The sequence below is a fragment of the Euleptes europaea genome, chromosome 17 (assembly GCF_029931775.1).
Source record: "Euleptes europaea isolate rEulEur1 chromosome 17, rEulEur1.hap1, whole genome shotgun sequence".
In the NCBI taxonomy this organism is placed as follows: domain Eukaryota; kingdom Metazoa; phylum Chordata; class Lepidosauria; order Squamata; family Sphaerodactylidae; genus Euleptes; species Euleptes europaea.
In genome coordinates this window covers 40585354-40598833 of record NC_079328.1, presented here as the reverse complement: position 1 = coordinate 40598833, position 13480 = coordinate 40585354, and the positions used below count along the sequence as shown (strand labels likewise).

The following is a 13480-nucleotide window of genomic DNA, read 5'->3' as shown; positions in this document are numbered from 1 at the left end:
CAGGCATCCGCATACCCTGAGATGGGGCAGCTGCATGGGGCCCAGGCCTTCTTGCAGGGCACACTGCCACCAACCGCCAGTGTGGCGTAGTGGTTAAGAGCAGCTGACTCTCATCTGGAGAACTCTCATCTGGAGAACTCTCATCCCCAGTCTTTCACGTGAAGCCTGCTGGGTGACCTTGGGCCAGTCACGGTTCTCTCAGAACTCTCTCAGCCCCCACCTGCTTCACAAGGTGTCTGTTGTGGGGAGGGAGATCACGACAGGTAGCCATGTTAGTCTGTCACTAGCAGTAGAAAAGAGTAAGAGTCCAGTAGCACCTTAAAGACTAACAAAATCTCTGGCAGGGCATGAACTTCCGTGAGTCTCAGCTCACTTCTTCAGATGCAGCTGGAATGCGAGTCCATCTCTCCTTAAGGCTTTAGGGATAGAGGCAGATGTATAAATTACCTCGCCCTGACCTGGATAACCCTAGGCCAGCCTAATCTCATCCGATCTCAGAAGATGAACAGGGTTGGCCCTGGTTAGTACTTGGAGGGAGACCTCCAAGGAATGTCAGGGTTGTGAAGCAGAGGCAGGTGATGGCAAACCACCTCTGAACGTCTCTTGCCTTGAAATCCCTATGGGGTGGCCATAAGTCAGCTGTGACTTGACGGCACCAAAAAAATTGCATCTAATGTCAACTAAAAGATCCATCTCAACTGTAAACAAGACACAGCCACACCACCAGCTAAGGATACAGGAGTCCTGCGCAGGCTTCAGAGATAAGTCCATTGCCTTTGCCACCGTAAGAATCTATTAATAACTGCCAGTTGCTTAGGGACTGAGTAACCTTAATGGAAACATCCCTTCAGCAAAGCTCTAAGACCTTGGCCATCCACCAACACCCAATAACCTGCCCTGCTCACTCTGGCCAGCCTTACGTCATTTGGCAGTAGGGTTGCCTGGGGACAGCCCCTAGATCAGTCGGGACGTGCTCCGTGCCAGCAGAGTTCCCTTACGTTGACACATCTGACCCAAGTCTTTTAAAAGGTAAACCTCAAGTCTTAGTGTGGGTGTTTTTATCTTCAGTGACAGCAAGGTAAGCTTGAAGAACAGACAGGTTAAGATGGGCAAGGAGAACAGTTGTCAACAATCCTGCAAATGATTAGAATCAGAGTTGGAAGGGGCCATACAGGCCATCTAGTCCAACCCTCTGCTCAATGCTGGATCAGATTAGAGCATCGGTTCCCAAACTTTTTGAGTCGTGGAGCACTTTTCAGGAGAGAAATTCATCATGGAGCACTAATTTTCACCTAGCACTTATATACTAAACCGAATGACAGTATTTTTCTTTCCAATCTCTTCATGGAGCACTAGATGTTTCACGGAGCACCAAGCGCTCCACGGAGCCCAGTCTGGGAACCCCTGGCCTAGAGCGTCCCTGGATAAGTGTTTGTCCAGCCTCTGCTTAAAAAACAGTGAGGGGGAGCTCACCACCTCCCTAAGTAGCTGATTCCACTGGCAAAAACTCTTACCGTAAAAAAATTCCCCCTAATATCCAGCTAGTACCTTTCTGCCCTCAATTTAAACCCATTATTGCAAGTCCTAGCCTCTGCTGCCAATAGGAACAGCTCCCTGCCCTCCTCCAAGTGACAGCCCTTTAAATACTTAAAGAGAGCAATCGTGTCTCCAGACGAAACATTCCCAAGTCCCTCAACCTTTCCTCATAGGGCTTGGTCTAGGAATTAGGGGAGACAGTTTTGAAATCCCTGTTGTGTCATGAAGCTTGCTGGGTGATCTTGGACTTTCTCAACCTAACCTATCTCACAGGGTAGGGGATAACAGGAAGCCAAATACTATTTATACCACCTTAAACTCCTTGGAGTCAGGGTGGGAAAACTATAATCAGTAAATAGCTTTCTGTTCTGAGAGGGCCTTTCTCCAAAAGGCTTTAAAATAAGGGTGAAGGTGGAACACGCTTGCTGTACAAAGTCTCATGTCCTACCTGTTACCATTGTCCGGACAGCACATGATTAGAACATGGGCACACTGCTCCACACACATCAATGCCAGTAGGGAGACCCAAAGCTGTTTAGGACCAGGGCCCGGCCATCGAGTCTTGACCTGATCAAGCCTATTCTGTTTACTGCAAAACACAAACACCGCACTCAAGTGGAGCAATTTGTGTGGGACGGGTAATTTTTGGGCACCACACCGTTTTTGTACGAGCATCCGCACCAAAGTCAGTTCTGTGAAGAAATACAAAGTTTAATATATAATGTACAAGCCGTTAAAAACAAAAGGAAAAAGGATCACCCATCAAATTAAGCATGGCAGCATCACAGAGGCTGAAGTTATCTAAAGCGTTCCCATACAGGATTGGAAAGAGTCAGCGGGAGATTCCATCAGCTTGGCTTAACTGTTGCTTTTCCACATAAGACTGTCAACTGGTTCTAAGGAAGAAGCAAAAAAGAGAGAAGAGGAGGACAAAGGAAGGAAGGAATTAGGCAACTGGTACCAACTTTTTAACCTATCCCTCAATGTTACAGCTGTTTATCATGCATAGTCAAGTCGGGGGTGGGTGGGAAGTTAGTCACTTTCTGGACTTCAGCAAGTCCATATATTTTAAGTAGAATCAAACCCATTCCAAGCGGTTTTGTGGCCTAGTACTAACAACCATACAAATAAGAGGGCTCTAGATCAAATCAAGCCCAAACTTTCCCTAGAAGCTAAAATGACCAAACTGAGGCTATCATACTTTGGTCACATCATGAGAAGACGAGTCACTGGAAAAGACAATAATGCTAGGAAAAGGTGAAGGCAGCAGGAAAAGAGGAAGACCCAACAAGAGATGGATTGACTCTATAAAGGAAGCCACAGCCCTCAGTTTGCAAGATCTGAGCAAGGCTGTTAAAGATAGGACGTTTTGGAGGATGCTTAACACACACATGAACTACCACCTTTTGGCCATTTATAGCACAAAACATAAAACTTCCACTCCCACCACAGGAAGGGCCATGGCAGAGCATCTGCTTGGCGTGCAGAAGGTCCCAGGTTCAATCCCTGGCATCTAGCAGTAGGTGATAGGAAAGACCTCCATCTGAGACCCTGGAGAGCTGCTGCCAGTCTGAGTAGACAATAGAGACTATGATTGACCAAGGGTTTGATTCAGTATGAGGTGACTTCATGAATGTGGTATGTTCACGTGCCAATGAATCTACATTTGTGCCAATAATTTTCAAGGATGGGTTACACTGGATTGTTCCTGCTTTGGGTTGGACTGGGAGGAAGCTGCTTTTAGAAGAACGACATTCAACAGACACATTTTTGGGTGGAAAGAACTAGCTAATTAATCACTCTGTTCTCCATACTTACCACTAGAGTGTGAATATGTTGGACAGTGTCATCATTTAGCAAGTCCATGTTGATGTTCTGGAGGTCATCATTAGCCGAACAGAGAGTCTGAAGAAGAGGAGAAAGGTACCAATTGGGACAAACAATGCCAGTAGAAGGTGCCGATGGTCAACTTTCCCTCCCTTCCAATCTCGAGAAAGTTGATTTGCTGGGGTCACAAAACCTGTGCAGCTATTAGTCCACATGCAGGTGCTACGATCCCAGGAATGAACTTCCTCCAGTTGGCTTCATCACTGTGGGTTGAATCTAACAGCACAAGGATTGTGCATTCTTCCTGTAGTCTCTTAAAACCCCAAGGAAGCATGCAGCATTTCACATGATCCCTCCTCCACCTGGTTGTGGGATGGCTAACAACCCACATCAAGACTGGGACCAGCCTTGGATTACAGAGTACAGGAGAAATGTTGACTTGGTAGGGAACGCAAGAGCAAAGAGGGGCTACAGACATTGCCTGGAGAGCCAGCGTGGTTAAGAATGGTGGGCTCCAGTCTGGAGGATAGGGTTCGATTCCCCACTCCTCCACATGAAGCTTGTTGGGGGACCTTGGGCCAGTTACAGTTTTCTCCGAACTCTCTCAGCCCACAGGGAGGCAGGCAATGGCAAACCACCTCTGAACGTCTCTTGCCTTGAAAATACTACGGGGTCGCCATAAATCAGCTGTGACACACACACACACACTCAGAAACATTGCTGTTATTGGAATAGGCAACAAAGAAGAGGAGAAGAAGAAAAAGAGTTGGTTTTTATATGCTGACTTTCTCTACCACCTTCCCTTCCCCTCCCCACAACAGACACCTTGTGAGGGAGGTGGGGCTGAGAGAGTTCTGAGAGAACTGTGATTAGCCCAAGGTCACTCAGCAGGCTTCACGCAGTGAGGAAACAAAACTGTTTCTCCAGATTAGAGTCTGCTGCTCTTAACCAATACGTCACACTGCCAGGTTTCCTTAAGTTGACTGACAGACACAGCCTGGATTTAGTCTTTACGCCAGATACACCACAGTCCCAGAACAATACCTGCCCATCAGCCAGAGGGATGTTGACAAAGGGAACCGCTTTCTCCTGCGGCATGGAAGCACTTCTGAGAGCCATGCCAAACTTTTTTTCCGAAGCAGATGTGCTGTTGGAGAGGCCCTGCTGGGGAAGTCTAGGGTTAAGGAAGAAGAGGAATCAGTCTTGGTATTGCCAAAGTAAAAAGAAGCTACCAACAGGCTGATCTCGTGAACCGTTGCTCCGGGGCGAAATGAGATTTCTGGTTTCTAGCAAGCCAGAAAAATACAAAAACCTCTCTTAATGCTAAAACCACACACACTAAAGTTCAGGTACTTAATCTAGATTTTGTGCACAGCCATAGCGTTTCTGAAGGCAACATGAACGCATCTCCACAGCACATTTTCAGCGTTCAGATCCCTCAACAGACAAATCAGAAATCAGTGCGGTATAGTGGTTAGTGCTGAACTGGGATTGGAGAAACCACCGTTCCAATCAGTCATTCACAGCCCTGGGAGACCCAATTTATTGGGTTGCTTGTTTAATTTACTTCATTTATACCCCACTTTTCTCCCCAACAGGAAGCCAAAGCGGCTTACAGAGTTCTCTTCTCCATTTTATCCTCACAGCAAGCCTATGAGGCAGGTTAAATTATGGAACTCCCTGCCCCATGATGTGGTGATGGCTGCCAACTTGGAAGGCTTTAAGAGGGGAGTGGACATGTTCATGGAGGAGAGGGGTATTCATGGCTACTAGTCAAAATGGCTACTAGTCATGATGCATACCTATTCTCTCCAGTATCAGAGGAGCATGCCTATTACATTAGGTGCTGTGGAACACAGGCAGGATAATGCTGCTGCAGTCATCTTGTTTGTGGGCTTCGTAGAGGCACCTGGTTGGCCACTGTGGGAACAGACTGCTGGACTCGAAGGGCCTTGGTCTGATCCAGCATGACCTTTATTTTCTTATGTTCATGAACACATGAGGCTGCCTTATACTGAATCGGACCCTTGGTCCATCAAAGCCAGTATTGTCTACTCAGACCAGCAGCGGCTCTCCAGGGTCTCAGGCTGGGGTCTTTCACATCACCTACCTGCCCAGTCCCTTTAACTGGAGATGCCGGGGATTGAACCTGGGACCTTCTGCATACCAAGCAGATTCTCTACCACTGAGCCACAGCCCCTCCCCAAAGGAGCCCCTATCATGTTCTTATGTTAAGTTTGGCTGAGAGTGTGTGACTGGCCCAAGGTCACCCAGCAAGCTTCTGTGGCAGAGTGGGGATTAGAACCTTGTTCTCCCAGATCCTAGTCTGACACTCTAAGCAAGACTCCACCTTTGCTTCTCTCTCGGAGATGTTCATGTCACCCTTGCAACATCACCCTCAGGTCCTTGAGAGAAGGACTGAATGGGTTGGTATAAAAACAAGTCAACAAACTCAGTAAGCGTGGTCAGTATCTTCATCCCGATACTGCAGGAAGGGGAACCGTAGGGCACTTGCTGGCTTAAAGCCACCTTGCAAATTTTTAGCCAAGATGAAATTTGACTCAAGGACTTCCTGGCAAACAAGCGAAGACTCTCGGACACTACCCGCTCCTATTAAGCTGGATTGCAAGTTTGACACAGCTACAGTTGATACCTTTCCTTTCCTTTCCTTTTATCCCTTAGAAGCTCCTTGATCAATTGATCCTGAGCAGCATATATCTAGTGTTGGAGGGATATAAGGACTGAAACAAATCTTGCCACTGACAATGTAGCCTTGGGGTGCTACAGTTGATACATCTAAGTGGAGTCATCCAGGATCATCCACCGATTCCTTCCCAGAGACCATCTCTCTTTCAGCCACCCTTAAAACTCATTGTTTTTATCCCCTCCTTCCTCCAAGAAACTCAATGCCATTTCAGCAGGGCTCATCTGAATTTATCTCCACAAGGTAAAGATTTAATCAAGAGAGATGACTTCAAGACCATCCTCCAAGCTTTCGCAGCCAAGCAGGGATTCAATCCAAAACTCAATCTGATGTACTCCATTAATGGGTGCAAAGAAAGAGTTAGAATCATATTGGAAGGGACCACCAGGGTCATCTAGTCCAACCCCCTGCACAATGCAGGAACTTCACAACTACCTCCCCCCACACCCCCCGGTGACCCCCCACTCCATGCCCAGAAGATGGCAACAAAAACTCTTCAGGATCCCTGGCCAAGCTGGCCTGGAGGAAAATTGCTTCCTGACCCCAAAGTAGCGATCAGCATTTCTCTGGGCATGTACGAAAGGGCCACGAGAGCCAAGCACTGATGCAACCCTTCCTGACCTCCCTCTCATGATCTGCCTAAGTTCACAGAATCAGCACTGCTGACAGATGGCCATCTAGCCTCTGCTCTTTGCCTATTTGGAAGTCCAAGCAAGTATTCTTCTATCACAGATAGCCAAAAAAACTGAGAACAAAACTCAAAAATCTGCAAGGTTTACCTCTTAGAGCCCAGCGGGGTGCACTTAGGGGCAGATGCTGACCGTTCAAGCAGGCAGAGCTTGCCAGGATTTCTCACGTTTGGAGTGGAGCATGCAGACCTGGCCAAAGTAGATCGGAGAAGAAGAAGAAAAAAAGGCACGCACGATTCCAACACAATCGCCACTGACAGGGTTTTCAAATCTAGAAAGAGCTTCCTCCCACACCTGCACCTGCACCTATCTTCCGGTAGGCAGACGTTTCACCACGACTAGGCCGATAGCTACAAGAAGCAGGGCCTTTTTGGTGGTGACTTGCCTGGAAGGACTGAACTGTTAGTTTTACAATGGCTGTTATTCTCACATGGCCACCCCTACAATCCTCTACTGGATAAGATCAACAAATTTAAACAAACAGCATTTTAAGAAACAAGAATGTAACACAGCCAAACTTGAACACTGTGAATATCACAGGCGCCAACGGGAGAGATATTTGAGCACCCAGATCAAGAGGACTAACGTCTAACTTCAGTCGGATTTGGTCCTGGAGTTTACTTTCAACTAGGCAAGTCCTCAACCATTCAGCAAAACTGTGGTTTTGCAAGCTGATGCGTTTTGTCATCTCGGCTACATCTATTTTAAGGTGTTGAATGAAGGATAGTAAAAAGGCGCCAGGTATTTCTTACCAGGAAGCACCCTGTTTGCCCTTAAAGGCAGATGTCAAGGAAGCCAACGACTTGGTTTTGAAAATCTGGAGAAAGAGTAAGCAATACAACTGAGTTACGGGCAAACTGGGAACGACGAGAAAATCCTGAGTTAGCTCAGGTCTCCTGGAAGCCACCCAGTTCTGACGCCCGGCCCAGTTCCACCATGGCGAGGTTCTAGTCCTGAACCACTGAATCACGTTCTACTCGCTCACACCGTCTCCTCCAAGATGAAGACGGTACGTGCAGCATTTGTGAGTAAAGCCACAAAGCAATTTGCAAACCTGTCTGCACTATCCCACAAGATTTTGATATGCGCGCCTTGGCTCACAGTTGTGAGCTCTTGGATTGGTGGTGGGACATGCACACACTGTTGAGCAAGATACCCATCACCCGACCCCTGAATCCATACTTACTTTTTGTGACGTCTTCTTCGTTTTCGATCCGCTCTCCTCTTTTGCATCTTCGTATTGCACAATTGTGGTGACCTTAACTAGAAGGAGCATTTAGCAGACCATTGTTAGGAACACAATGTTTGGCTGTCAATTAACTCCCACATGGGCTAGGTACAGAGAGCCAACCATCTCTCAAAAGACTTTGCCGGAACATTTTAGGGGTGCTTTCACACATGCGGAATAATGCACTTTCAATTCACTTTTGATGCACTTAAACGATCATTTGCAAGCGGATTTGGCGTGGTTTGAACAATGAAACAAACTACTGGGGGGGAGTCCTGGAATAATTCCCCCCCCCCAAAACTGGGAAACTGGCAAGAAGAAAAGCCTCTCTCGGTATGGTCAGCACCCACCCACGTTCATCCACGGCAAAGAGGCATCTGCCTCCAGGACTGCTTCTAAGCATCGAGATCAAATCAGCTCACCTCGCTTGCTGCCTGTTCTTACTAGCTTCGGTTTGGGCCCCTCTCCCACCGAGCAGTCGTTCTGTAGGGTAGACAAGTGGAGGAGAAAGAAAGAAAGAAAGAAAGAAAGAAAGAAAGAAAGAAAGAAAGAAAGAAAGAAAGAAAGAAAGAAAGAAAGAAAGAAAGAAAGAAAGGCTAAGACTTGCATCTCTGCGGTACCTCTAATGCAGATTCAGCCTGGTACATCACAGCTGTTTAAAGACAGATTGACAACTCCGGGGGGGGGGGGGGGGGGAGAAGGCTGGACTCAATGCACGCCTTTGAAAAGCCGTGCTACGAAGGAGCTCATCGACACAGCTATCAAAAGGCACCGGAGTGCGCCGTAATCCCATTTCTGTGAAGCTGACAGCCGCTACGTGAAAGAAAACTTACCGCTGTCACCGCGGCCACAACCGTGGCAGCTGCGTCTTCTTCCTTCAGATCTGCCACACAGAGAAAGGCAATCAGGTTAAGGTCCCAGGTTGCAGATACATAAAAATCACGTGCTTCTTCTAGGACCCTTTCTTTCTTTATGAAAGCAGGAATCTGGCGGCAACTAACAGACCAACAAAACGTACTCCAGCATAAGTTTCCAAGAGTCGGAGCTCACTTCGTCAGATGCATCGGAGTGTAAATCCATCCGGCCAATCGTATATGATGCTGCCTTATACTGAATCAGCACCCCCCCTGCCTTGGCCTGCCTTACTCGCGTGTAGAGGTGGCCGGGCTCCATCCCCGCACTCACGGATCAGCTCCTTCCTCTTCATCTGCCGCATGAGCAGGGGCATGGTCAGGAGCTCCACGCGGAAGGCCTTCTCGGCCGTCTGCAGCAGCGCCTCTAGGTCTTCCTTCATAGCTTGCAGGTTCTCCTTCGCTTGGGAGGAAACAAAAGCAACCCAGAGGCCATTTACCCAGGGTCAGTTCTGATGCACGCTCAAAGCCCCTATTTAAAATGCCTATGCAGGGTCCCGACACAAAAGGTCAAAAAAAATACACAAATACCCCTTATGAGAAGAGACATTGGGGGTTACCACACTTGTATTCCCAGCGATGTATTAAGAGTTTGAAAATGTTATAAAAAAATACTGTTCGCACTTTCTATGTATTCCCAGCGATGTATTAAGAGTTTGAAAATGTTATAAAAAATACTGTTCGCACTTTGTTTGGCCCCTTTAGCTGTGAAGACGTTTTCCAACCATTTATAAGCCGTGGTATCCAAAAACCCTTTTAAAGCGATGTTTTTTACAACATTTTCAAACTCTTAATACATCGCTGGGAATACAAAGTGCGGTAACCCCCATTGTTCCTGCCCCAAAAAACAACCAGAATCGGTAGCTCACATCCTCCAGCACTGTGAACGACACATCTCGGCCAGAGAAAAAAACATAGAACCGCTCCTAAAAGACAGCCGAGTTCAAACGGACGCGGGGCTTGTTCGTTTCCTATTAAATGACTGTAATTTCCATGTAACCTGGTCGGTAGCTAGATTCCTCTTGGCTTCCTTTAGAATGCTTCACCGAATGAATATTAGAGTACTTTTAGATGCTTTGGAATATTATGAATACCATATTCAACACAAGGCAGCTTTTGTTTTCCTGGATGCAGAAAAGGCATTTGATATGGTTTCTTGGGACTACATGAAAAAGACTTTGGAAACAATGAATTTTGGAGAAAGATTTAGAAGAGGTATAGATGCTATATATACCAAACAACAAGCAAAAATATTGGTGAATGAATCAATGTCAGGAGAATGTACTATACAAAAAGGGACCAGACAGGGATGTCCACTTTCACCTCTGCTTTTTATTTTGGTGCTGGAGTCCCTATGCTGTAAGATTCGTGAATCAAAAGATATACCTGGTTTGAGAATAAATAAACAGGAATTTAAAATGAGAGCATTTGCTGATGATTTGTTATTGATTTTAGATGATCCCAACCAATCAGCAATAAAGTTGAAAGAGATATTGGATTCATACAGTAAGGTCTCAGGATAACGACGCAGATACCCCAGACACTGGCTGTTACTGCACTTGTATTCCCAGCAATGTATTAAGAGTTTGAAAATGTTATAAAAAATACTGTTCGCACTTTCTATGGATTCCCAGCGATGTATTAAGAGTTTGAAAACGTTATAAAAAATACTGTTCGCACTTTGTTTGGCCCCTTTAGCTGTGAAGACGTCTTCCAACCATTTATAAGCCGTGGCATCCAAAAACCCTTTTAAAGCGATGTTTTTTACAGCATTTCCAAACTCTTAATACATCGTTGGGAATACCTAGTGCGGTAACAGCCACTGTGACCCTTTGTCTGGCAAATTTTACCAGAACTGTTTTATATATGCCAATAAGGCTGTTGAAATTTGGAGAAATTCAATAAACCTTCAATTTGTGACTGGAGAGAGAAAATATGGATGTATATGAGGATGGCCAAATTAACGGAATTCCTATATGGAAAAGATATGGAAGAATTTAAAAAAACTTGGGCAAAGGCCATCATATATTGGGATAAACTGGCAAAAATGGATTTTACTACTTTAATTAGTGAGTTATAGAAACTAGTTTAAATACTCTTATATTTTATTGTTAATAGATATCTTTAAAACTGTTTAGACACTTCTTCGGAAGTCGGGTGATGGGTCACTTTTTTAAGGTGGGTGGAGGGTCGAAGGGGTATCTTTTTGAACTGTATAATTTTGTAACCATGAATGTATTAATAAGTATATATAGATACTCTTTTGTATTTTCTTTTTTAATTTTAATTTTTTTAAATTTACTTTATACTATTATTATTGTATTTTGTTTGTTTTGTTTTATGTTATAAAATTTAATAAAAAATTTTTTAAAAAAAGAAATTTGGAGAAATTCCAGGACCCCGCCCCCCACTCGCCTGCTCCTTCGTCCCTTTGTTTGCATAGCCACCGGTTGCATAGCTAACGCGCGGCTGTGATTCTCCTTGCTTCCTTGAGGGGATTCTTCGAGGCGGGGGCGTTAAAGGGGGCTCTTCAGAAAAGCGGTTTGGCGTGAAAAACTAAATATATATATTTTTAATTTTATTTTTTTAATTTACTTTATACTATTATTATTGTATTTGTTTGTTTTGTTTTATGTTATAAAATTTAATATATTTTTTTAAAAAAAAGAAATTTGGAGAAATTCCAGCCCCCCCCCACTCGCCTGCTTTTTCGTCCCTTTGTTTGCATAGCCATTAGCAAACATTGCATAGCCACCGGTTGCATAGCTAATGCGTGGCTGTGATTCTCCTTGCTTCCTTGAGGGGATTCTTCGAGGCAGGGGCGTTAAAGGGGGCTCTTCAGAAAGGCGGTTCGGCGTGAAAAACTATATATATATATATATATATATATATATATATATATATATATATATATATAGTTTTTCACGCCGAACCGCCTTTCTGAAGAGCCCCCTTGAGGGGATTCTTCGAGGCGGGGGCGTTAAAGGGGGCTCTTCAGAAAGGCGGTTCGGCGTGAAAAACTATATATATACAGTTAACTATATATATATATAAAGTTAATATATAGTTTTTCACGTCGAACCGCCTTTCTGAAGAGCCCCCTTGAGGGGATTCTTCGAGGCGGGGGAGTTAAAGGGGGCCCTTCAGAAAGGTGGTTCGGCGTGAAAAACTATATATTAACTTTATATATATAATTCACAGTGGGTAGCCGTGTTAGTCTGTTTGCAGTATTCAAAAAGGGCAAGAGTCCAGTAGCACCTTAAAGACTAACAAAAATATTTTCTGGTAGGGTATGAGCTTTCGTGAGCTCACGAAAGCTCATACCCTACCAGAAAATATTTTTGTTAGTCTTTAAGGTGCTACTGGACTCTTGCCCTTATATATATATAAACTATATATATATATAGTTTTTCACGCCGAACCGCCTTTCTGAAGAGCCCCCTTTAACGCCCCCGCCTCGAAGAATCCCCTCAAGGAAGCAAGGAGAATCACAGCCGCGCGTTAGCGATGCAACCGGTGGCTCTGCTGGGCGCTTCAGCCTGGAACGCCCTGCTAATTCCCAAGCATAAATGGCCAGGCTTTGGACAAAGACCCGAATCTGCCCGGAAAGGAGGCAGACTCGAACTCGGCTCCAGGGAGGGAAGGGGGGGAATCTCCAGCCCGGCGCTCCGGTTGTGCAGACCCGGGGCGGAGTCCTGCCCTCCCCGCCCTGCCCCTCCTCACCCTGCTGGTCGAAATCCCGCAGACACAGGCTGATGCGCTGGTCCCGCTGCTCTTTGCTCGGGAGGCTGCGGTCCGGCTCCACGCCCGAGTCCCCGCTGCGCTTCTTCGCCCCGGGGGGATGCTGCTTTCGCAGCGCCATGGCGAAGGCAGAGGCAGGCTGGACTGGGAACCCCGCCCCGGGGGAGAGAAAAGCCCGGCCCCGGGCTTGCCACGCCCTTTCCCGGGGGTGGGGTGGGGTTGCCAGCTCCAGGTAGGGAATTACCTGGAGGTTTGGGGGGCGGAGCCGGAGGAGGGCAGGGTTTGAGGCGGGGAGGGACTTCAATGCCATAGAAAAGGGCAAGAGTCCAGTAGCACCTTAAAGACTAACAAAAATATTTTCTGGTTGGGTATGAGCTTGCGTGAGCCACAGCTCACTTCTTCAGATACCGAAGGGCAAGAGTCCAGTAGCACCTTAAAGACTAACACGAATCTTTTCTGGTAGGGTAGGAGCTTTCGTGAGCCACAGCTCGCTTCTTCAGATACCGAAGGTATCTGAAGAAGTGAGCTGTGGCTCACGAAAGCTCCTACCCTACCAGAAAATATTCTTGCTAGTCTTTAAGGTGCTACTGGACTCTTGCCCCTTTTCTGCTACTGCAGACAGACTAACGCGGCTACCCACTGTGAATTATCGTCAATGCCCTAGAGTTAGGCTGACCCTGTTTCCTTGAGACAAAAAAAGGGACATTGGGGTGGCAAAAACGGGACGGGGGTGATGTAATAGTAGTGTAACCCGATTGGAGCTGCTGAACTGCTGAACTGCGGTTGATATTCGAACTAAAGTCAGTGCATTGACCTGGGCTGAATAAAGGCCTTGCATTCATGG

At 46.2% G+C, this 13480-nt stretch overlaps 1 protein-coding gene across 1 annotated transcript; it reads right to left on the bottom strand.

The window, feature by feature from the left end:
• Positions 1-2384: 2384 nt before the first annotated feature.
• Positions 2385-12757, bottom strand: LOC130488898 (borealin-2-like). The gene is made up of 10 exons (XM_056862578.1): positions 12619-12757; positions 9170-9298; positions 8818-8867; positions 8407-8467; positions 7943-8019; positions 7509-7573; positions 6847-6945; positions 4408-4537; positions 3355-3441; positions 2385-2432 (listed from the first exon to the last, which is right to left on the bottom strand). Exons 1-10 carry the CDS (start codon positions 12755-12757, stop codon positions 2385-2387), a joined length of 885 nt encoding a protein of 294 aa, XP_056718556.1.
• Between the last annotated feature and the right edge of the window lie 723 nt (positions 12758-13480).

Bases quoted from the DNA above. Each gene is read 5' to 3' on its own strand.
- LOC130488898 (XM_056862578.1), bottom strand. From the start codon at position 12,757: ATGGCGCTGCGAAAGCAGCATCCCCCCGGGGCGAAGAAGCGCAGCGGG. The intron at 8,020-8,406 runs GTGAGCTGATTT...TGCTCCTTCTAG, and splicing joins AAGAACAGGCAGCAAGCGAG to TTAAGGTCACCACAATTGTG. The intron at 2,433-3,354 runs GTAAGTATGGAG...CTTCTTCCTTAG, and splicing joins AACATATTCACACTCTAGTG to AACCAGTTGACAGTCTTATG.